Source organism: Akebia trifoliata, chromosome 12 (assembly GCF_017979445.1).
Source record: "Akebia trifoliata isolate Shusen 1 chromosome 12, ASM1797944v1, whole genome shotgun sequence".
NCBI lineage: Eukaryota > Viridiplantae > Streptophyta > Magnoliopsida > Ranunculales > Lardizabalaceae > Akebia > Akebia trifoliata.
This window is the reverse complement of record NC_141386.1, coordinates 34,774,544-34,796,328: the sequence shown is the minus strand read 5'-3', so window position 1 is coordinate 34,796,328 and position 21,785 is coordinate 34,774,544. Positions and strand designations below refer to the sequence as shown.

General features: G+C 35.4%; 2 protein-coding genes across 2 annotated transcripts; one reads left to right on the top strand and one right to left on the bottom strand.

Moving 5' to 3' along the window:
* On the top strand, positions 1 to 5,041 carry LOC147389841 (uncharacterized). Its single transcript, XM_086418352.1, has 3 exons — positions 1 to 1,291; positions 3,033 to 3,575; positions 4,645 to 5,041. Exons 1-3 carry the CDS (start codon positions 377 to 379, stop codon positions 4,744 to 4,746), a joined length of 1,560 nt encoding a protein of 519 aa, XP_086274478.1. The 5' UTR covers positions 1 to 376; the 3' UTR covers positions 4,747 to 5,041.
* Positions 5,042 to 12,365: 7,324 nt separating this feature from the next.
* On the bottom strand, positions 12,366 to 15,222 carry LOC147389840 (Protein kinase superfamily protein). The gene has a single exon (XM_086418854.1). It carries the CDS (start codon positions 15,040 to 15,042, stop codon positions 12,538 to 12,540), a length of 2,505 nt encoding a protein of 834 aa, XP_086274980.1. The 5' UTR covers positions 15,043 to 15,222; the 3' UTR covers positions 12,366 to 12,537.
* Between the last annotated feature and the right edge of the window lie 6,563 nt (positions 15,223 to 21,785).

Genomic DNA, 21,785 nt, shown 5'->3' with positions numbered 1-21,785 from the left:
TTTTTTTTTACTGCCGTAGGTCCTTCATAAGGGAAGAACCCAAGAGAGGGAAACCTGGCCACAATGCATGTCGCTCTTGGCCTCTGTAAACCCCAGATCAAACCCATCTGATCTTCGATTTCCTCCTCAACATTTCTTGGGTTTCTTCTCCACTTGATCTTCGACTCTATAGCTCTCATAAAACTTGTTTTTACTGGATTTGTTTGTTTCAAATCTGTTGATTTACAAAGATCTATCTGGGAATTTGAAAAATCAGAGAGAGAGAGAGAGTGAAGAAGCTGATTCATCAAAGTTAATGCGTTTTAAGCCCAAGTTTTAATTTGTTTTTCTGGGTTTCTGATTTTTCTGTGTAATCGGAACCCAGAAACCCCACACCATGAAAGGGAACCAGAAGGATTCAGAGAAGCTGCTTTGGGATCGGGTGGTGGCCAACGCCCGAGGCCCCTCAGCTACCTCCATTGTCGTCTCCACTACTCCAGCTCGAGCTCTCCCCAAGCTTTTGGTCTGGTTCATCCTCATCGTCTCTGTAACCTATATTATCTACACATTAAAGCTCGTCTCCTCTTCTCACCCCTGTAACAACGAAGAATCTATCAACAATCTAAACCACATCTTCACATCTTCCTTCACATCCAACATCTCCACCATTTCTTCATCCATGATTCGGAATCGAACGGTTCTAATTTCCCCTGAAAAAACAGGGCTTCAGCACATTGTCTTTGGAATTGCAGCTTCAGCAAATCTTTGGGAACAAAGGAAGAATTACATCAAACTATGGTGGAAACCCGCCAAAATGAGGGGAATCGTTTGGTTAGACAAACCCGTGAAGACCCATGGAGACGAAGGTCTTCCACCATTGAAGATCTCAAGCAGCACAACCCGGTTCGCTTATAAGAACAAACAGGGTCACAGATCCGCGATTCGGATCTCGAGAATCATATCGGAAACGTTTAGATTGGGTTTGAAGGATGTGAGGTGGTTCGTGATGGGTGACGACGATACGGTGTTTGTTGCGGAAAATTTGGTTAGGGTTTTGTCGAAATACGATCATAATCAGTTTTATTATATTGGGAGTTTATCAGAGAGTCATTTACAGAACATTTACTTCTCTTATGGTATGGCGTATGGTGGTGGTGGGTTCGCCATTAGTTACCCATTAGCGAAAGCTCTTGAGAAAATGCAGGATCGATGTATCCAGAGATATCCAGGATTGTACGGCTCTGATGATCGAATGCAAGCTTGCATGGCTGAACTTGGTGTACCTCTCACTAAAGAGCTTGGCTTCCACCAGGTTTCCTCTCTCTCTCTCTCTACTTTCCCTTTTTTTTCTGAGTTTTCTTGCTTAAGGGGAAGACCCAGTCTTGTTCGTAACAGTTACGGATTTAAACCCGATATATGGCTGTATTATATCGGGTTATTTTTTAACTTAATATTTGGAAACTAGTATGTTGTGGACTGTGATCAATGATGTCTCTTTCGTAAAACGTGAACAAGTCAGTGGGTGCAAAAATAAAGTCCTGTAATTACCACCATGTCACACTTTCGGCTCACTGGGCCTGGCCCAGCCCCAAAACATATGGCCCACGTTTTGATGGGTCTTTGTTAGTTATGAATCCACCAATCAGATTGTTTCACCGATGGTTTGGTCAATGATTTGTTGGGTCAGTGGGAAAGTAAACGGTTAAGATGGTAGGTTACTTCTAGTGATTCTCACTCGAAAATCTTGGTACTTTTCCTCCTATCTGAACCGTCCATCGTATAAATCTTCCACGTAACATTTGGGCTGGGTTGGCTGTTGGCATATTGTCACTAGTTGTAGTCAGCTTAGCCTTACTAAGTTAGTAAGGATTTTACCTTACTAAGGGTCCTTGGGTAAAAATCAATAGTGGTGTAATTTGATTTCTGATGTGGTAAATCAATAGTAAGGCTAAAAATCTTATTATTTTTACTAAGGAAAGGAAAATGTTTCAGCACGATTTATTACTATGGTTGGAGTTTCCCCAAGAAACATAAAGATAAGATAAGACGAGAAACACAGATTTTCTAGAGATTATATCTTGGATTCCTACCGACAATCAATTTATTTCTTGGGATTCGCAGTGTATTCTGTTATGTCAACTGTTCGTTTGACAGTGAATATTAAACAACATTTGAGGCAAGTGATTTCCTTAAATAGTTATGCTAGATTTATTTCAATCTTTGCAATTTGCGTAAGTTTGTGTTATAGATTATAAAGACGTGTGTAGTGTCTTAGATTGTAACTAACGTCTATAAAAAGTAAGAATAGACACCGTGTGGGGCCCACTTTTTTAGCGTGTCGGCTGGTAGGGTAATAAGTTAGTCCGTTAGATCTGGAGATCCATTTTATGGTCCATGAAAACTGAACTGTTCGGACCATCTCTCTCTTTATTATTTGGGATTCCTCTCCGAATGGGCTCCATTATCTATATATATATCTACGCCACGTGTTACTCTCAGTGCTGCAGGTAGTTGTGGGGTAGGTTATAGCTGCTCCACTAGAAACTACCCCATCTTGCGGAGGTGGTCTGTGTCAAGTACTCCAATCAATAAAATTTGGTGAGACGACGGTGCATGCTGGTGGCCCCACGCAATTGTCCTAGTTAAATAAATGTCAACTTTTTTTGAGTGGTACTGTTGCGACACCAACTGTTGCTAATGCCACCTCAATTCATGTATAAATCACCAAAGAATTAGCTGGTGGTGTTAGCAAAAGTTGGTGCGGCAATAGAAGCTCTCTTTTTATTATAAATTTGAGAGCTGCTATTGGCACCTCAATTTTTACTTACACGTGCCTAATCATAATTGTAGCCAACTCCTGATATTGTTTGTTATAATGTTTTGTGATGTTGAGATTATAATTCGAAGCAAACCTTGGTAATGTTTGAAGTGTGTGTTTTAATTTTTTATAAATAATTTCTTGAATTGGAGTGTAATAAGTAAAAGCTGGGGTGCCAATTGCAGCTCTATTAAATTTTAACAATTTTGATAACCGTCCTCGTCTCATTTTACAGTACGATGTGTATGGAAACCTGTTTGGGTTGCTCGCAGCGCACCCAGTGACACCCTTAGTGACACTGCACCACTTAGACGTGGTCGAGCCAATCTTCCCAAACGTGACCAGGGTTCAAGCCTTGCAACGCCTGATGTTGCCAATGAAGCTCGACTCAGCAGGACTCATGCAGCAATCCATCTGCCATGACAAGACAAAATCCTGGACCGTTTCGGTGTCTTGGGGATTCGCTGTTCAGATATTTAGGGGCATTTTCTCTCCTCGTGAGATAGAGATGCCTTCTCGAACCTTCTTGAATTGGTACAGGAAGGCAGATTACACAGCTTATGCCTTCAACACTCGACCTGTTAGTCGAAACCATTGCCAGAAGCCATTCGTGTTTTACATGTCAAATGCAAGATATAATTCTTCAAGTAATTGGACCGTTAGTGAGTATGATAAACAACGTGTACCACATCCGAGTTGTAGGTGGAAGATGGCTGATCCTGCATTGGTTGAGAGCGTTATAGTTTACAAGAGACCTGACCCGCATCTCTGGGACAAGGTATGCCATCTATTCTATCAATATCACTTTGTTTTAGAGAACTTCTATTGACACACCAACTTTTACTTATAACACATTGAACTTTATAGAGAGATTCATCGGGAGCGGACCTTTCTGTTGCAATTTTTCTTATAAAAATTCCCTTGTGTTATCAAGTATGTTACTCAACAAACCTTGGAGTTGGACCTATTATCTTTTAAAAATATTAAACACCTGTAATACCTTCAATTCTTTAAATTAATGTCTTTTATACTATCTCCTCTCGAAATCTACTCTCCGAAAACATAAAGAGGATATAATGGATATTTTATCAAAAGATTTAAAGGTATTATAGATATTCATTTATTTACAATGATGTGGCCAAGGTTTGTTAAATAAGAAAAGGACTCTCCTGACCACATCAATTTGTGGTATTCATATCACTTTCAAACTTCTTTTTTTCAGGGTTGAATTTTAAATTTAGAGTTCGATAGTCCGTCCATTTTCAACACCTTGGATCAATCTCAAAAAATATTCTATTTATTTATTTATTTTTGAGTCACAGTTTTTTCGATGAAATCTAAAAGACTGATGTTGAATTGTCAATGTGATATTCCATGTGGGACCAATTACCTTAGTAAGATTTGAAATCTCACTTTGTCAAGCTAGCATGGTTAATTAGGTAAGGTTTGTTGAGTAAAAAACTTGATAGAAGTGAGGGAGTTTTTGTAATGAGTAGTGCTGGGGTGACACAAACGGAGACAAAATGATGTGGTGTCGTGCACATTACCGTAGATGCTTTTCTGCGAGATACGAGTTAAAAAAACATCTACAGTTATGTGTGTGCCACCACATCATTTTTGTCACCTTTGTGTCTCCGTTTGTGTCATTCCAGCATTTTCCTTCTGTAATAAAAATGCAACAAGGTCTGCTCGGTAAATCTCTCAACTCTATATGGGCAACGGTCTATTTGAAAAATATTAGTGAGTTATAAGTAAAAGTCTTATAGTTTCTGCGCCAGTAAAATCTCAATTAAAAAAAAAAAAAAATTTCCTCAAACGTTAGCTAATTAATTAACACTTTGGGGCAGTCCCCAAGGAGAAATTGTTGCAGGGTGTTGCCTTCAAAGAAGAGAGGTATAATGTTGATCGATGTAGGTGTGTGCAGGGAAGGTGAGACCAGTGCAATATAAGAAAAAAAAATTACAAAAAAAGTTTTGTTGTTGTTGTTGTTCTTTTGTTATTTATTATATATATTCTTCCTCACCTTCTTCTTCGTCTTCTTAGGTTAGATTAGATTACTAGAAAATAATTTGTAAGATATACTATGGATTCAAGTTAGATTCGATTCTCCAAGCTTTTTTGTTGCAGATTATCTAAACTTGCAATTTGTCATCCACAATTGATACGTCCCCACTTGTTTTTGGCGCATTCTGTGGATTTGAAAGAACATTATATTTATTAAATTAAAGCATATGTTTATGATGATGTTGAAGACTTTATTAATAAACAATTAGGTTGGTGTATATTTAATTTGACTCTTATTTGTAATTATTTTTTTCAGAAGTATACGTTTTGTATGATTCAAGTGAGGTACAACTTAAGTGGGTGTTATCGTTCATTGACTTTGGTCATGACGGATTAAAAAAACGGGCCTTGCTATAGGACTCACAATAACAATCAGAGTAATACTCTGTTGGTTTAGAGAATCATCAATATTCCTATCTTATATTAATATGAGTCATGCATATATGCTCTCTTGGCCAACTTAAGTTTTAAAAAAAATAAAAATAAATAAAATTACATTAATACTCTCATCGACTTACTCTACACACCCACCATCTATCTATCTATTGAATGAAAGTTTCAACAATCTCACCATATTTTTTATCCATTCTTTTTTTTTTTTTTTTTCATTAACTACCATTCTCAATCTTTTTTATATTCATCTCCTTTTGAATTTTGTGAGAAATTCAATCAAAGGAGATTAGGTTTTAGGAATTTTTTTTATTTTAAGAATTTTACTTTTTTGATTTTAATTAATTAAAGAATATAGAAAAATCATTATTAAAATCTTCAAAATGATGATTTCGAATTAAAGAACTCAAATGTTTTTGACAAATTTTATTCAGTAGGATTATACCAAATTTGTTTTAGTCGATTCTATAAGTATCTTATCAAACATAACTTCCTATCGAATGTTATAAAATTGATTTATTGGGAATTTATCAAAACACTCGTAGATTTTTGTTGTTGTTGATATTATTTAATAAGGTCAAATTGAACTTGTTTTAAAAGATTTAGTAAGTATTCTATTGGGCGTAATTTTCTATCGAACATTAGAAAGTTTTGTATGGTAGACACTCACCGAATCGATTTTGTAATATTCAGTAGGTACCTACCGAATTTACTAAAACAAGTTTGATTTAAACCTATCAATCAAAATTATAAAAAATTCTTTGAGTTCTTGGATTCAAAATCGTTGTTTTGAGGTTTTAATAGTGATTTTTTTTTTTTTTTTTTTTAAAATTTTCTTGATGATTAAATGCAAAAATAAAAATAAAATTTTTTTTAAAGAAATAAGATAACTTCAAGAAAAAAAAAACTCTAAAATCTCTCTATTGATTCAACCTCTCACAAAATTCAAAAAGAGATAAATATAAAAAAGAAGATTGAGAGAGAGAGAGAGGTAGATGATGGAGAAGAAGGAGAGAATAGATAGAGAAGATAGTTCAGATTTTTTGATCGATAGATGGAGAAGATAGTGAGTGTAGGGAGAAGAGTAAAAATATAATTTTTTGTTTTCCTTTTTAAACTTAAGTGGGTGCCGAAAGCATATATGATGGGTTCCATAGAACGACTCAATATAATATTTTTATTTTGAGAAAAAGTATTTGTTGTCTTCTCCACAATTGAAATGCTATTTGGAGTCCTTGACCATTATAAAAAAAAAAGAATTAAAACAAATTTGGTAATAGTAAACGGGTCCCTCTCATGATTTGTTCCTAACTTTCCGCTCTCATTGATTTAAATTTTTTAATTTTATATAATGGTCTTTTGTATGTGAAAAACATTCATATACCATACAAATATGTAGGCCCTCAAAATTGACCATGGCCAATGTCTTTTTGTTCATGTCATGTTACGCTCATGAATTTTGTTGACTTATGTTATAGTGTTGTGAGTCTATTCACAGCTAAAATATCTAACACACCATAGTAATCCAATTGAATGCAAATTCGGTTCCTCGATTGTTTGATCCTACTTGTTTGTTGTTTTCAAGTGTAGTGCTCAAATGTAATTTTCGCAGATTAATAAATTATTTTAACGAGAAAATTATAAATGTTTGTCTAAGAAGTGTTTTTTTTTTTTTCCCCTTATTTTGATAACAAGAGTGTCTAGACTGCATATCACACACGGGAAATGTTCAGCAACAAACATTTTGGCAAAATATTTTTCAAAACATGGGTTAGAGGTTTTGGAATGGGCTGATTTTTGGTGAGGATGATCTCTACGGTGAGAAGATCATCCTCACCAAAAATCAGCCCATTCCAAAACTTCTAACCCCATCAAAAATGATTTACAAAAAATGGACGGTCCACAATTTTTCAACTTGTAAACATGGCGCTAGAAATTTTAGAATGGGCTGATTTTTGGTGATGATGATCTCCTCACCGTAGAGATCATCCTCACCAAAAATCAGCCCATTCCAAAACCTCTAACCCATGTTTTGAAAAATGTTTTGACAAAATGTTTGTTGCTGAACGGGACCCATCACACACAAGGTGTCAATATAGATAAGTTGTTAAGGTATTAGGAGAGTTAATCCCATGACTTGAGTTTGCGTCCCTTTGAACTCACTTTCATGTTAACCATAAATCCCTTGTTAGGCTAGTCAAAAAATAAGTAAATAAATAACTATATCGACAAAAGTCAACAGTGGTCTCTTCAATATCGATTTTCTCTAACATATGTTACTAGTTCACATCATCGAACTTTCATTACTTGGCCCTCATGTAACCATCATTTGGAGGGGGACGGGGACGGGGACAACGAGGAGAGGGGGGGGGGGGGGTTCAAACCAAAGATAGTTCTCAACACAAACAATGTTGTAATCTGTAGGTTGTCAGTATAGCACGACTCTTTTCAAATAGGTGGTATGGGTGTAAGTTTTCTTCTATCTTGCAAGTGTAGCAAAATCATAAAATTTATCGAAAACTTTTTAAATTTATTATCTTAATATATTGATTATGTTCTGATGATTAAGTCAATGTAATAAGGTCCAACATAGAAATCTTGGCATATTTCATTTAATGATTAAAGATCTTTAAGTTATTGAGATTTGACCATATCAAGATAGTTTAATGCATGTCTTAGTACGTCATCAAATAATTAAAGTATGTGTCGTCGTAAAACATCATTAACAATTGGTTTGTTGGGACATTAAAACCAACATTTTGATTTCATAACTTCTTATAGGATTAGTGAGGGTATCCCAAATTAGTTGCTTAGGGGCTAGTTACAAGACTCCCATTTTAAATAGTATCTAGCAACCATTTCTTGGAAGGAATTAATAATTCTTAATTTGTGTGTGTGTGTGTGTATTGCAATTTACACCACAAATATGTCTCATTGAGAGAAAAATATAATAAGAAAAATAGCGAGAAAATATAAAAATATAAAAAAAAAAAAAAAAATGCAAGAATACCTAAACACAAAGAATATTTGACGATAATTTTGTTATGGTTTATTTATTGAAAATTTAGCAATGCGAGTCGATTTGATATGATGAAGTTTGACAGTAAGAAAGGTCTATCTGATTTGTGTCAGAATTTTCTTTCCTTGTCGGTTCTGGGTAGCTATACTGCTGTAGTGCGACTCATGATGAAGGTCAAATTATGCACAAAAAAACAAAAAAATGGGAAAAGGTCCTTCCTGAATGCCACACGTGTCCCTTAAGTTAGCTTCGTTACCACCTCGAAATCTACTTTCTTCAACCACCAAAATTCATTAATATAAGGTTTTTTATATTTAATGAATCTGAGTGATTTTTCCAACGTGGACGAAGCCAGCAAACCATGTTTAAAAGTTTTGCCCCAATCCCTCGTTAATCTCAATCGTTCACTGTTGCTGGTGTTGTGTAAATGTCTTGGACTCTATTGCACTATATAGAGTCGTGCGATGCAGTGGACACGTCCCGGTTCAAATTTTATAAAGGGGATATGACATGTTATATTTTTTTATATTAACTTTAGAATTTTTATTTTGAAATTTTTTCATGTTTTGATAATTCAATTATATAAATAAAAATCTCTAGAACTGTAGAATTAATGAAAAAATATTAATTATTCTTGTTTTGTTTGTTGATTATAGGCACACCTCGAATCATGTAAATCCTTGTATGTTTGTGATTGTATTGTCTTTATCATTTCAATTTCTTTTCACAAAAGATTATAATTCAGAAGCCCAAATATACGTTGTTGATAGATATTTTCAATCACACATTAAAAGGGATCAGTAAGGGTGCATATTGTTAACATGGGGACATGGCAACTATCACTATTGTCATGATGACATGAATCGTATACAAAAGAAGGCACTAGAAGAGAGCTCAATTGTACACTACATGAACATAGTGTAGGTGGTATTCGTAAGCCAATGATGTTCTAAGACAAAACAAACACAAACAAAAATGGAGATGCCTAAGTTTAAGGTTTGATGTTCATAAGGTGAAAAACATGTCAAAGTTGTCAAGATTAGAGGATGATAATGCCCTAGGATTGTTGTCCTAAGGGAAGTGTTAGTTTTGCTTACACCCCCCTCCTTTTTTTACCTCCTTTAAATTATACAATTGCTATTGATATCCCCTAATGTCTTAAATTATTTGTCACACCCCAATTAAAGATTAAAATATATTCGTCAAACATTATAAAAGTTTGGTTCAAATTATAATCTCAACGTTACAAAATATTATAACATTCGTTCAAATAATTTCAATAGTTATTTGCAATTGCGATTAGGCTCATATAAAATCACAAACCCAAAAAAATAGAAATCCAGTAGAAAAAGGAGAAGAAGAAAAGAGAGAGAGAGTGCATCTATTGACACCCCAACGTTTACCTATTCTCAACCTTTTACATGTTTTTTTTATTTTAATTGGGGTGTAATAAGTAAAATTTGGGATGCCAGTAGAAGCTCTCTTAAATTATCCATCTTTCGCTCTTATTCGATTAGTTAAATTTGTCTGCTGTAAAGCACCGAAGGGACAGTCGGTGCATAATTTGGTGAAATATCGAAGTCTTTGCTTTACAGGCTGGGCACTAAACGACAAGCTCATTATTGGATCCATATAATTGAGTGAAATAAGCAAATCGTTTCAAGTGTGTCCAGGAATGCAATTCAAAGCCCAAACCCGAGCCCATTGGACTCAACTCGATGTTGGGCCTGATTTTCTTCCATGGTAATTATATATATAAATAATGTGGTTAGTTTATAGTTTGTACTTTCTCCATAGTTATACTCCTCATTTGTATTTTCCCCCCGCAAGTCCAAATTACCATCCTATATGATGAACATTATAAAACGCAAATCACTCCAAATGTAGTTACAACTCTAACTTAACAGCCATGTTTCTTTATCAACGTTCTTTCAAAAGTGTTTTGTCTTCTAATTAAAAAAATATTGGGTTTTGTCGCCATTACTTAATGGCACTTTTGTTAATAACTTTTTTCTAGAACTTTGTGATTGTGGGTCCTTTTTCTCTTTTGTCCGATCTCCACTTTGTAATCTATTTATTGAGGTGGTTCTTCTGATACAAAATCTTTCGACGATCAAGTTAATATGCAAATCAGGTCACACCTTCGAATCTCTATATATCCCTCCATAAAAAAGTGACTACATTTAAATGTTGAACACGTGTAAACTTCTCTACTTTCACTTGAGGTTATGGTGTTTTACTACTTAGAAAAGGTACAATAAAGATCTTTATTGATTATTTATGGAAATTTTCATATGTCCCACTTTATTGTAGGTAATTTAAAACCTTGATGTGTTGAAAAGATTTACTACTTGAACGTACCTCTTGGGCTAGAACCTGTCTGGGTTATAAAAGTCTATTTTCAGGACCATCAAGAAAAGGTCCCCTACTTGGTTGATTAAAGTATAGAACATAATATGGGGACCATACCAACAAACTTTATTTTACTGCATTTGACAGTTGGTACCAATTGTTCAAATCCTTGATTCATAAACATTTTGATTGTTACTTGCTACCGACCACTAGTCAAGTTAATTGTAGCCGACACCAATGACTTTGCGCCATGGGAGAGGATACTTGGGATGAAGTTCCAAGGGCTATTGATGCATGGAAGGTCAATACCAAGATTTTGGAGTTCTAATGACTGATTTGGTTGATAGTTTAGCCTTCTCGATCCGATCAATGTTCTAGTTCAATGTGCTAGTTGGAGGAAACACGCACATAAACGCACACGTACCATGGCATGCTAGGGCCTCAGGAGCACCTAAACCAAACATCCAAGAGCCGCCAAGTAGACACTGTAAAATTCTGTTGAGACAGTGCTCAAGCAATGGGCAATACGAGACTCAGGGTCAGGGCTAATCAGATTTAATTAGAAAAAAGTTTGTTAAGAATTCAATCTTAACGAAACCCTCCTAAAAAGCAGACTTCAGTGTTGAAAATTTTCATGTCAGAGGTATATCTGAACCTCTAACAAAAATTTATCAATTAGAAGGATATGGGATGTTGAAACCAAGTTGTCTATCTCCCTTACAATGTCACCTAATTAACGTCCCACCTATTGGGTTTTAGATAAAAGCCTAATTCCCAACTTCTTGTAATAGCTAGGTAGCATTTACTGTGGTGGTAGTGTTGCTGCAGGTTAGTGGTGGTCAGGGGCAGAGCCAGGATTTTCTTGTAGTGGGGGCAAACAATGACTAGTTGTATAGTTGAAGAACTTGAAGATGAATGGTTTTAGGGAGAAATTCAGAGGTTTTGGGTTAGAAGTTGAAGAAAATGATATTTAGGTCATTTCCAATTAGTATATGAGAAGGCCCGGTCAAGAGGCAATGTCATCAACAAAAAATTGAGATGAAGATCAAGAAGAAGACGATGAAAAGTTTATCCAAGTTTGGGGTACTATGACCGTACCCCAAACTTATAGTATAAGCACTGCATATCACCCTCTTATAAGATCACAGAAATGCCCTAGTCTTCAACCTTTAGCCAAAAAGCCTTTCTTCCCATCATCATTGAAAACTGATTATATGTAAATAACTTTATTTTTTTTGGCTAGACAAGCATAGGTTAGTGGTAAGCATGAAGGTGGGATCAACGAGTTCCGAAACTAAATCAACTCTCCAGACACCTTATTCTTGAATATGAGCAATACACCATATATATAACTAGAAGGAATAAATACAAAATCAAAGCCAAGCTTTGATGTGTGTGTAACTGAAAGTTTGTTAGCCTCCTCTATACACTGAGACCCACAAGAAAATCCGCCTACAAAGAATTGGGTTCTTCTAAGTTCCAATGAAGTTGGATGTTGTTGTTTCTAACACCAAAGATATAGGAATTATTTTTCCTTTTAGAGGGGAAGCCAATCGCCCATGTTCCTAGTATCGGATGATAGGCATGGTCCATGATTTTAGTTGTTGGTTGTAGATCTCAAGTGCTTCACTCCATAGAGGGTAAGAAGGCTTCATACATTATGAAAAGGGTGCCATTCTTTCAGTCGTGTTAGATGTCCTTTGCGAAGCTTGAAAGAGTATTGTACCACAATTGCTACAAGAATTGAACGAAGTAGAAGCTACAACATACTTGCAGGTTCACAGTAAATAACACCATAAAATTTAGAAAAAAACAATTACAACAAAGAAGAAACAGCTTTGATGGGGATTTTGTAAAGAGGGTTAAACTCCAATAGTTAAAATTTGATTATCTGTAGAAGTTGTAGCTTTAGAAACTATCTGCCTTCATTAGTCATCAATTGGGAAAAGACTTGGCTTGCCGATATGTCCGAACTCCCTCCAATGACTCTTGTGTTAGTAGATGGAACACGAGGAACAACACTAGGCTCATGGATCTCCAATGCACGGGTGGTGCTGTCCTCGTGTGGTTCTTTAGAAGTCCCGGTCTCCTGGAGCTGTAATGCATACTCCAAGTTCCAAAGCACATCACCCATTGTAGGTCTATCGACACCATATTCAGCCAAACATTTCTCCGCTGTGTCTCCAAATTTTCTCAAAGAACTAGGCTTGATCTTACCCATGAGTTGAGGATCGATGATCTCCTTTAGCAATCCCTTCTTTAGCCATTGCATTGCCCATTCAGCTAAGTTCACTTGCTCCCTCGAAAGTGAAGGATCAACAGCGGGTCTTGCACAGAGTACTTCAAGAAGCACGACCCCAAATGAGTACACATCCGACTTATCAGTCAGCTGTTGCCGTTTGAAATACTCAGGATCGAGATACCCAAAACTTCCTTTTACACCAGTACTCACATGGGTCTCATCAAGACAAGGACCCGACCTAGAAAGACCAAAATCAGAAACCTTAGCCACATAGTTCTCATCAACCAAAATGTTGGTCGATTTAACATCACGATGGATGATTCCTTGTGCTGAACCAGTGTGAAGGTAATGAAGTCCCCTTGCGGAACCAATGCATATCTCAAGCCTTTGTTTCCAAGACAAAGGTGGCAACCCCGAACCGTATAAATGTTTCTTCAATGGCCCTTTCTCCACAAACTCGTACACAAGTATCATCTCTGATTGCTCCTCACAATATCCAACGAGGGAAACAAGATGGCAATGGCGAATCTTGGATAAGACTGTGATCTCTGTCTGAAATTCTGGGAGGCCCTGTCGAGATCCAGGTACACCTCGTTTCACGGCAACTTTAGTATTGTCTCTAAGCACCCCTTTGTAGACCACACCAAATCCACCCGAACCAATAATAAAATTCTTGTCGAAGTTGTTGGTTGCATGCTGAATTTCGACAAAGGGAATCTTCAAGCCAAGGTTTACATTAGTGATGGTTCCTTCAGATACTCTACTATTTGAGCTACTTCCATGTACAGCCGAGGGTGACCAAGCTACACTTTCCGAAGGTCTCGGTTTGGATTTGTTCTTCCTGAATTTTAACACCAGTAGGGTAACAAGTATCACCAAACATATAAAAGCAAATCCTGCAAGAACAGAACCCGGAAGAAATCCACGGGGTTTCGTCTTTGACCCACTTTTCGAAATTGTCACACCACCATTCATCATTTTCATGATCTCTAAACCATTCAAAATAGCGTTAATTCTCAAAGGGCTGCTCAATTCAGATGGGCCAACACTAATGTGCATAGACTCCGAATTGTCTGAATCGACAATGAAGTCGATGTAGTATGGAGCTGCTAACTCATGTGTCGTAAGATAAGAGAGATCTAAATCTTTGTATGCAGAGTAGTCATTGATGTACACATTGAAATAGAGCTGATTAAGCGAGAGACTAACAATATCGCAGAAATGCATCCGAACAAGGTACCTATCGATACCTCCTGGAATCAATGGAAAAGCCCATGTTATATTGAATCGTGGAGCCATTGTTGAATTTTCTCTATTCATCTCTTGGGCAGTCATGTAAACATGATCAGGAGCGATTTCTCGACTTGCCCCTTCACCTTGGTAATTAGGTGGGCGAATTCGAGAAACAGCCTTCGCCGCAGACTTCAGAATCAGAAAATTTTCATCTGGAATCCAAGTCCTCCATAATGTATCATTAAAAGGTGTGATTTTGGGGCCTCCAACATTGATCCTATAAACTGTTTCTAAAATCTTTGACGAAAGTCCTTTGTAATCCTCAATTCCAGTAGAACTCAAAAACCGAGCACCCCCATCAATGATGAGATTGCTCGGAGCAGAAAAGACTTCAATGGCATTGACGAATCCGAAACCCGAATTGTTCAAAGGTGTAAACAAGATACACAGCTTCTCACTTTCTTCCATTACTATATACTCCTTTAACACAACAGGATTACTACTAAGGTTTATTTTGGGACTAAAATTGCTTAAAAGCGAAAACCCATTAACCGAAACATCGAATTTAGCTAAATTAAGATCATAATTCTGAGAAGAAAAAGGAAAGAAATGGAGACGTACCATATGAGTACCATTTTTCTTTATCTCAAATTCATAATTGGAGACCTTTGTGAAAATTCTAGCTGTGTGGTATAATGGTGATGAACCATGAGATGGGTTAATGTCTCTAACCGAAAAACTTCGACTTGAAGAGAGAAAGATTGAACCCGGCTTCGATGAATCACTAATGAAGTTCCGGTTATCGACAATGGTGTTACCGTTGGACCCACAATCAAGGAGGTAATTATCTTCAGGAGTGAAAGCCAATGAAAGAAAATGAAGAGATGGGAATTGAGTAATAAAGAGAAGAATGAGAAAGAAAAAATGGAGCTTTTTGATCTCCATTAATGGAGGATGACTTTTGAGTGATGGTTGTGGGAGAAATGTTAAGGTTTTGTATGTTTTCCATCCATCAAAGAAATTATGAAATTTGAACAAGGCTTGTGAACTCACAGTTATTTTGACTTAAAAGGAAGCAAGTAATTGGACAATGAAATCTTAATGCAACCAACAAAAATTGATGAATCTCTTCCCACTTTTTTTTTTCCAAATTAAATTGAAGTAATATTCAAACCGCCCACGTGGGTTGCTTTTTGTAATGGGGATGAGAAAAAGATAAGTGGGTCCCACCATTAGACTTTTATTTACAGTCCAAAAATTAGTTGAGGGGCTGGTTTCAAGTTTCAACATTTAACTATTTAACTATTTAACTACTTATATTTGGGTATTTTCTAGAAAGAATAATTTAAAAGCTTTCCCTTATATGTTGAGTATTTGTACATTTCTTGATAGTATAATATATCTGATATTTATCCTAAAAAAATTGTGATAATTGGATTTCCTATTTACACATTTGATATCTTATGATTTCTCATGAATATATATAGTTATTTATATGGGGAATGGTACTGCCCAAGAACTCATGGAGATGTTATCATCGTCCCACTTAATACTTTGAATTTTAAAATTCGGTTACGTTTGATTTGGATTATATATGCCAACGTCCAAGAGCTCATGCAGATGCAAGCATTGTCCCACTCAGTACTTTAGATTCTAAAATCCAATACTTGTGTATGATATGATTATAGAATATGATGTTATGTTTGATTCGAATTATGTATCAACGTCCAAGAGCTCACAGAGACATTAGCATCGTCCCACTTGGTACTTTGCATTCTAAAATCTGATACTTGTGTATGATATGATCATAGAATATGGTGTTACGTTTGGTTCGGATTACATATGCCAATGTCCAAGAATTCACGGAGATGTTAATCTAACACTTTTTTCACAATCTGTCAAAGCAACTAAGTTATGGAGCTAAGTCCAAATTGAAGACAAAAATAGTTCGTTTGGTTATGATTATAAAAGGTTTTCTCTCATAATCAAAACCAAAAATTAGCCAGAATGAAAATTATACATATCTATTTCTTAACTTTTCGCACTAATGTGATGTTTTGGGCCTTAGGCATATAATATTTTGTATCAAAGCTCAAAAATAGTGAAGAGAAATAAGATTGGGTTTTAGAAATAAATTTCCATGATCCTAATCTGATAATCTAAAATCAAAATCTAACAATACAAAAAAAAAAGCTCACTAAGAGCAACTCCAATCGATCTCTATATCTCTAAATTTAGAGATAGAGATATCTAAACCTAGTTTCAATCACTCTCTAAATCTCTAACAATCCCTCTAAATCGTTATTCACATCTCTAAATCTAGAGATGTTGGAAAAATTTAGAGACCATCTCTAAATCAATATTCAATACTTTAAATACTCACTTTATCCCCATTATTTTTACATAAATAGATTTTTTTTTTTTACTTATATCTTTGCACAAAACATGATTTAAATATAATTTTTGCCCTCTATTTATTTTCAATTCTTCTTATTTAGTTTATGATTTAGAGGGATGATTGGTTGGAGTTCAAATTAATTTGGAGGAAAACATCTTCTCTAAATTCAGAGAAAATACTATTATAGGGCAAAAATAAAAAATAAAAAAATAGAGACATGAGTTGAAATTGCCCTAACGTAGAAAAAGAAGAGTCCCTTTCAAAAGGGACGGCCACGTGAATGGTGTCAACCAAACCCTGAGCTGCTTTGTAGCTGGAATGCACTTGTGGGCAGAGATTACAATGTGTTATATAGCACTGTAGATGTTCATCTCATAAGGGGCAATGGATTGCTATAGTGGCGTATGGGCCCTCATTAGTCTAGCATATTCTAGTAACATAGAGAGTAGCTCACAGTCCATAAACTTTAGATGGCCTCACTATGTTATGTGTGAGGTTGACTCGCTTGTGTATAAAGGAAGTTCGAACACTCTGAAAAGTGGCAAAAGTTTCCTTCCTCATAGTCCTTATATGCCCATCACTATTTCTCTATGAGTTGTGGTAATATGACTCGCCAGGTGGTATGCTCAAATGATTTCATGACGTGTACAAGTTTGGGAACTGCAGATTTGTATGTCTTGGGATACACAATTCCCTCGGGATACATATTTTAATGGGAAAGTGCAATCATGTATCTCGAGGTGTTCATATCTACGGTACCGGAACGTGTCATGTCATGGAGTCATTTGAGTATGCCACCTGGTGAGTCATATTATCACGACTCTTTCTATATACGTGAGGTGCATTGTGACCAATTGTTTTTTCCACGAACTAGGGTAGCTAATTTCATATTTAGAAAATCACTTTCTCATGTTTAGAAAATATATTTTTTAAAACATGAGAAAGTGCTTTCAACAAATACAAAAAATTTCAGGAAAATTTATTTATTAGAAAATAATATAGGATTTTCTTACTAAATACTGCTAACTTTTTAATGGTAATTTAATAATTCACTTAATAAGATATATATATTTTTTCATTTAAAAATTTCCTCATCATAGGAAAAGATTTCAAGTGCCCCAAAGTATTTTTTCACCGCTTTTGCATTAATTGAGATTTTCAATCACGATTACGATGAGTTTTGATGGTTTATAAGGAAAAATTATGAATGATATACTCATCATTTTAAAGATTTAATCTTCAAAGGTGAAATGTGACTTTATGTACTATAAAAAGGGTTTTTGTTAACGTGTGCCCTAAGATGTATTAAATATCACTAATGTTGGAGTGATGCAAATGGGGATACAAGGGTGACACAAATGACGTAGTGGCACACACATAATCATAGATGCTTTTTATTCATATCTCGTAGAAAATCATCTATGGTTATGTGCGCGCCACTACGTCATTGTGTCCCCCTTTGTGTCACCCCAGCACGACTCATTCATGCCTAGGAAATAAACATTTGAGGGTACTTTCAGTAGGAAACAAAATTAAGGGCATTTTTTTTATAGGAAAATGTATTTCCAAGGTTTATTTAGTGCATCTTAGTGTGTGTCCTTAAGGCATATGTTTACAAAACCCGTATAAAAAGATTAAGTCATTTATCAAAAATCATATCGTAATCTTAATTAGATCATAACTTTTGATCCAAGTGTCTGTTTGTCTATTATTCTATATGAGTTTTGATATCTCATGAAAATCTAGCGGTGAAGCTACTTTAAAAAAATGGGTGTAGTCATGCTCCAAAACATTATTCTCTTAAATTTACAAAATAATTGTGATAAATTGACGCTTTTGATGTGACAGTGCACGAAATCATAGATATTTTTCTACACAATTGACAAGGAAAAGATCTTAGGTTTTGTGCACTGTCACGTCAAGAGCGTCAGTATACAATAGTTAGTTTATATGCTCACCACATTTAACGATTGAAAAGTGGATGCACTATTTGAAAATTTCACTTTAAAGAGTCTGTTGAAGTAGTTTCTCATATATTTTCAATCTTTAAAGAGTCTGTTGAATGGCCACATGCTTTTAAAATTTCATTTTAACAAGTTGGATGAAGTAGCTTCTCACACATTTGCAGTCTTTAAATTTAAAGAGTCTGTTGGAGATGATCTATCGCCTGCATCCATTAAAAAAAAAAAAAAAAATTGGAGTTGTTTAATGTATCTATCCTGCTGGATCAGATCACCCACTTGGACTCAACTGAACTTCTCTGCAACGCTGCTGTCTATATTCCAGTTTCATACATGCATGCATCAAAGATCCCTAACATTTGAATGCTTTTGCGTTGCTAGTGAAGCAGAACAAGTAGATTCAAGGACTCTGTTAGGTTTAGAAAGTTTCCAAATATAGAAACATTTTAGAACATTAACCCTATGAAGTACTTAGTAACTTTCAAATTTCAACATTAGACATTTTGGTTAAGGTGTTGGGTTTCTCTCATGGATTCTACCAGGTTACAATTAACAAAGAATCGTGATTTTCTGATACCCCCTCGGACATAAGTCCCCATACATCCCCTGATGTGGCATCAGGATACATAATTGTACATCCTCATAAATATGTGTAGTTGTGTATCCTCAGGAAAATAATCTATGATTCTAGCACATGACAGTCACAGGGCATGTGTTAGGTGGGCCATTAGAAAATCATTATTCATTAACAAACATTCCATTTGTTACATGCGTTTTAGCTAATAAAATAAAATTTCACGGGCCAAAAGGTTATTATTATTGTAGTTTATGTTCGGCCCATGCCCTCAATTAGGAAATCTCTTTGGTAAGTTTTATCAAAAGAAATTTATATACATTCGTTTGAAATAGAATGATGATTTTCTGATACCCCTCTCTAATATACCCCCATCACAAAACCGTAGATCATTTGCCTCGAGATACATAGAATCATAAATCTTTTTGTTGTGTATCTTGAGGCAAATGATATACGATTTTGTGATGGGGCTGTATGTCGAGGGGGGGGGGGCATGAGATTATCACGACTCTTTGAAATATTAAGTACAAGAGTTTTCTGTACTTGAATGTTAACTGTATTGCGAGCGAAGTCTATTTTGTGCATTGAGATTTTTTCATGGGCTCTTGAATTGATTAGTTTTGTTAGTTTTGTGTCTATTAAACATAAGGATGGATGGAGTGATTGAAGATATTATTATTACACAGAGATCACAGTTGGATATTTAAAATAAGAATAATGATTTCCTGACTCTCCCTTCTGACAAACTCCCTCCAAACTCTCCTGATGTGGCATGTGCATGAACTATAGATATTTTCCTCAGGATACACAATTGTGTATCTTGATGTGAAATTGTGTATCTTGATGAAAAATCTATGATTCAAGCACATGCCACATCAAGAGAGTTTGGCGGGGAGGAGGGGGGGGGGGGGGTGGAGTCAAAAAATCATGACTCTTAAAATAAAGGTCTATTTTGAGGTGCTATGTAATAAACATACCAATGAAATTAAAATGGAAGATTTTATAATATGAGTAATCAAGAAGCATTATCTTAATAAATTGAATGTATCATAAATGGGAATGTGAAAAAATTGAGGCCTAACTCCAATAACAATAAACTATCTTACAAAGTTGTGATAGGATTTGGACATGTTCAACAAAGAGATCGATGACAACCCCACTAAGAAAACTATTCAAAGTTAAAGTTCTTGAAAGAATGAGAAGACGACCCAAAAGACTTATGCATCATTCTCAATAATAGGAGAGTTGGCTTTCATCGAGGTAAAATGGAGGAACAAATTCTTCTTGTTGTTGGGTTTAAAGTGTTCACCCGCTTCTTTATTTAATCTTTTAAGGTAAAGAATGATTTCTAATTATTTAAAAAGATAACTAATTTATCAAAAAATACTTCATAATCTAAATTAAAACCTATCTTTTGATCCAAAGCATCCATTTGTCTATTATTGTTGTGTAAGAATTTTGATACCTAAGGAAAATCTTTCTCCATTACTTTTCAGAAATGTCAAAAAAAAAAAATTTCAAACTAAGGTCCGGGGGATGTGACGTTCAAATATTCTATTCATTTAGTATTATTGAACGCTTGTAGTTTGGTGTAATTTCATTTCGAACTCCTAATGTTTTGATAATTACATTTACTTCTCTTACAATTATCGAAAGAGTTTCACTTACCCCCTTTTGGCAAACTGTTGTCAACCTAACTTAATACCTTTTATAAAAATCATTTTACCCTTTAATATACCTGTGAACGAATGCTTAGGGGGGATTTTTTAATTTTTATTTTAAAACTAATTTCTTTTAATATAAAATAAGAAGGTAAAATACTAAAATAACATCTCAATCTTAACTCTTTAGTGAAACAAGAGGTAAGTCCAATTAGCAAAAATATTAGGGGTTAAAATGGAATTATATCCACCTAGAAGGGTCAAAGTATAATTTACCTTTTTTAAAGGATGAATTCACCTTATTTTAAGAGTCCTGATAATATGACTTGCCAAGTGACATATTCAAATGACTCCCTAACATGGATGTTTGAAAATCGTAGATCTATATGCCTCAAGATACACAATTCCCTCGGGATACACTTTTAATGAGAAAGTGCAATCATGTATCCTGAGGCGTTCAAATCTACCATATCCTAATTGGTCACCCCATAGAGTCATTGAGTATGACACATTGCCAGTCATATTATCACAACTTTTATTTAACCATCACGATAATTTGCCTAACCAACGAGACAAATTCAATTTGCCTACGTTGACATGAAAAGTAAGGGAATGATAGATCTATGCTTCTCGGATGACACAATTGCACTTCCCCATAAAAATTGTATCTCAAGGGATGTAACCCTTCGAATGCAAACTTGTCACGTCGGGGTAGTGATTGAGTTTGTCAAGTGGGATAGTCAGATTATCATGACTTGATAATTAATATGGCATTCTGCAATGAGTCAAGATAATGTGACTATCCCACGTGGCACATTCAATCAACCACTTGACATGATAAGATAGGGAATCGTAAATTTGTGTTCCTTGCGATACACAGTTTTCCCGAGATCATTTTTTATGAAAAAGCACAGTCGTGTATCCCGAGGAGTGCAGATCTACGATTTTCGAATTTGCCACGTCGGACTACTGGATTGAGTTTGCCCACGTGGGGTTAGTCAGATTACACGATTCTTCTGTAATCGGCATTCCTCCTAAAGACTCAAAACAAACAAAAATGGAGTTGTTTATTGTAATCAATACTCAAGATTCTT

Excerpts from the sequence above, each read along its gene's own strand:
- LOC147389841 (XM_086418352.1), top strand. The coding sequence starts at position 377 with ATGAAAGGGAACCAGAAGGATTCAGAGAAGCTGCTTTGGGATCGGGTG. Across the intron at positions 1,292-3,032 it reads AAGAGCTTGGCTTCCACCAG|TACGATGTGTATGGAAACCT; the intron begins GTTTCCTCTCTC and ends CTCATTTTACAG. Across the intron at positions 3,576-4,644 it reads ACCCGCATCTCTGGGACAAG|TCCCCAAGGAGAAATTGTTG; the intron begins GTATGCCATCTA and ends ACTTTGGGGCAG.
- LOC147389840 (XM_086418854.1), bottom strand. The coding sequence starts at position 15,042 with ATGGAGATCAAAAAGCTCCATTTTTTCTTTCTCATTCTTCTCTTTATT.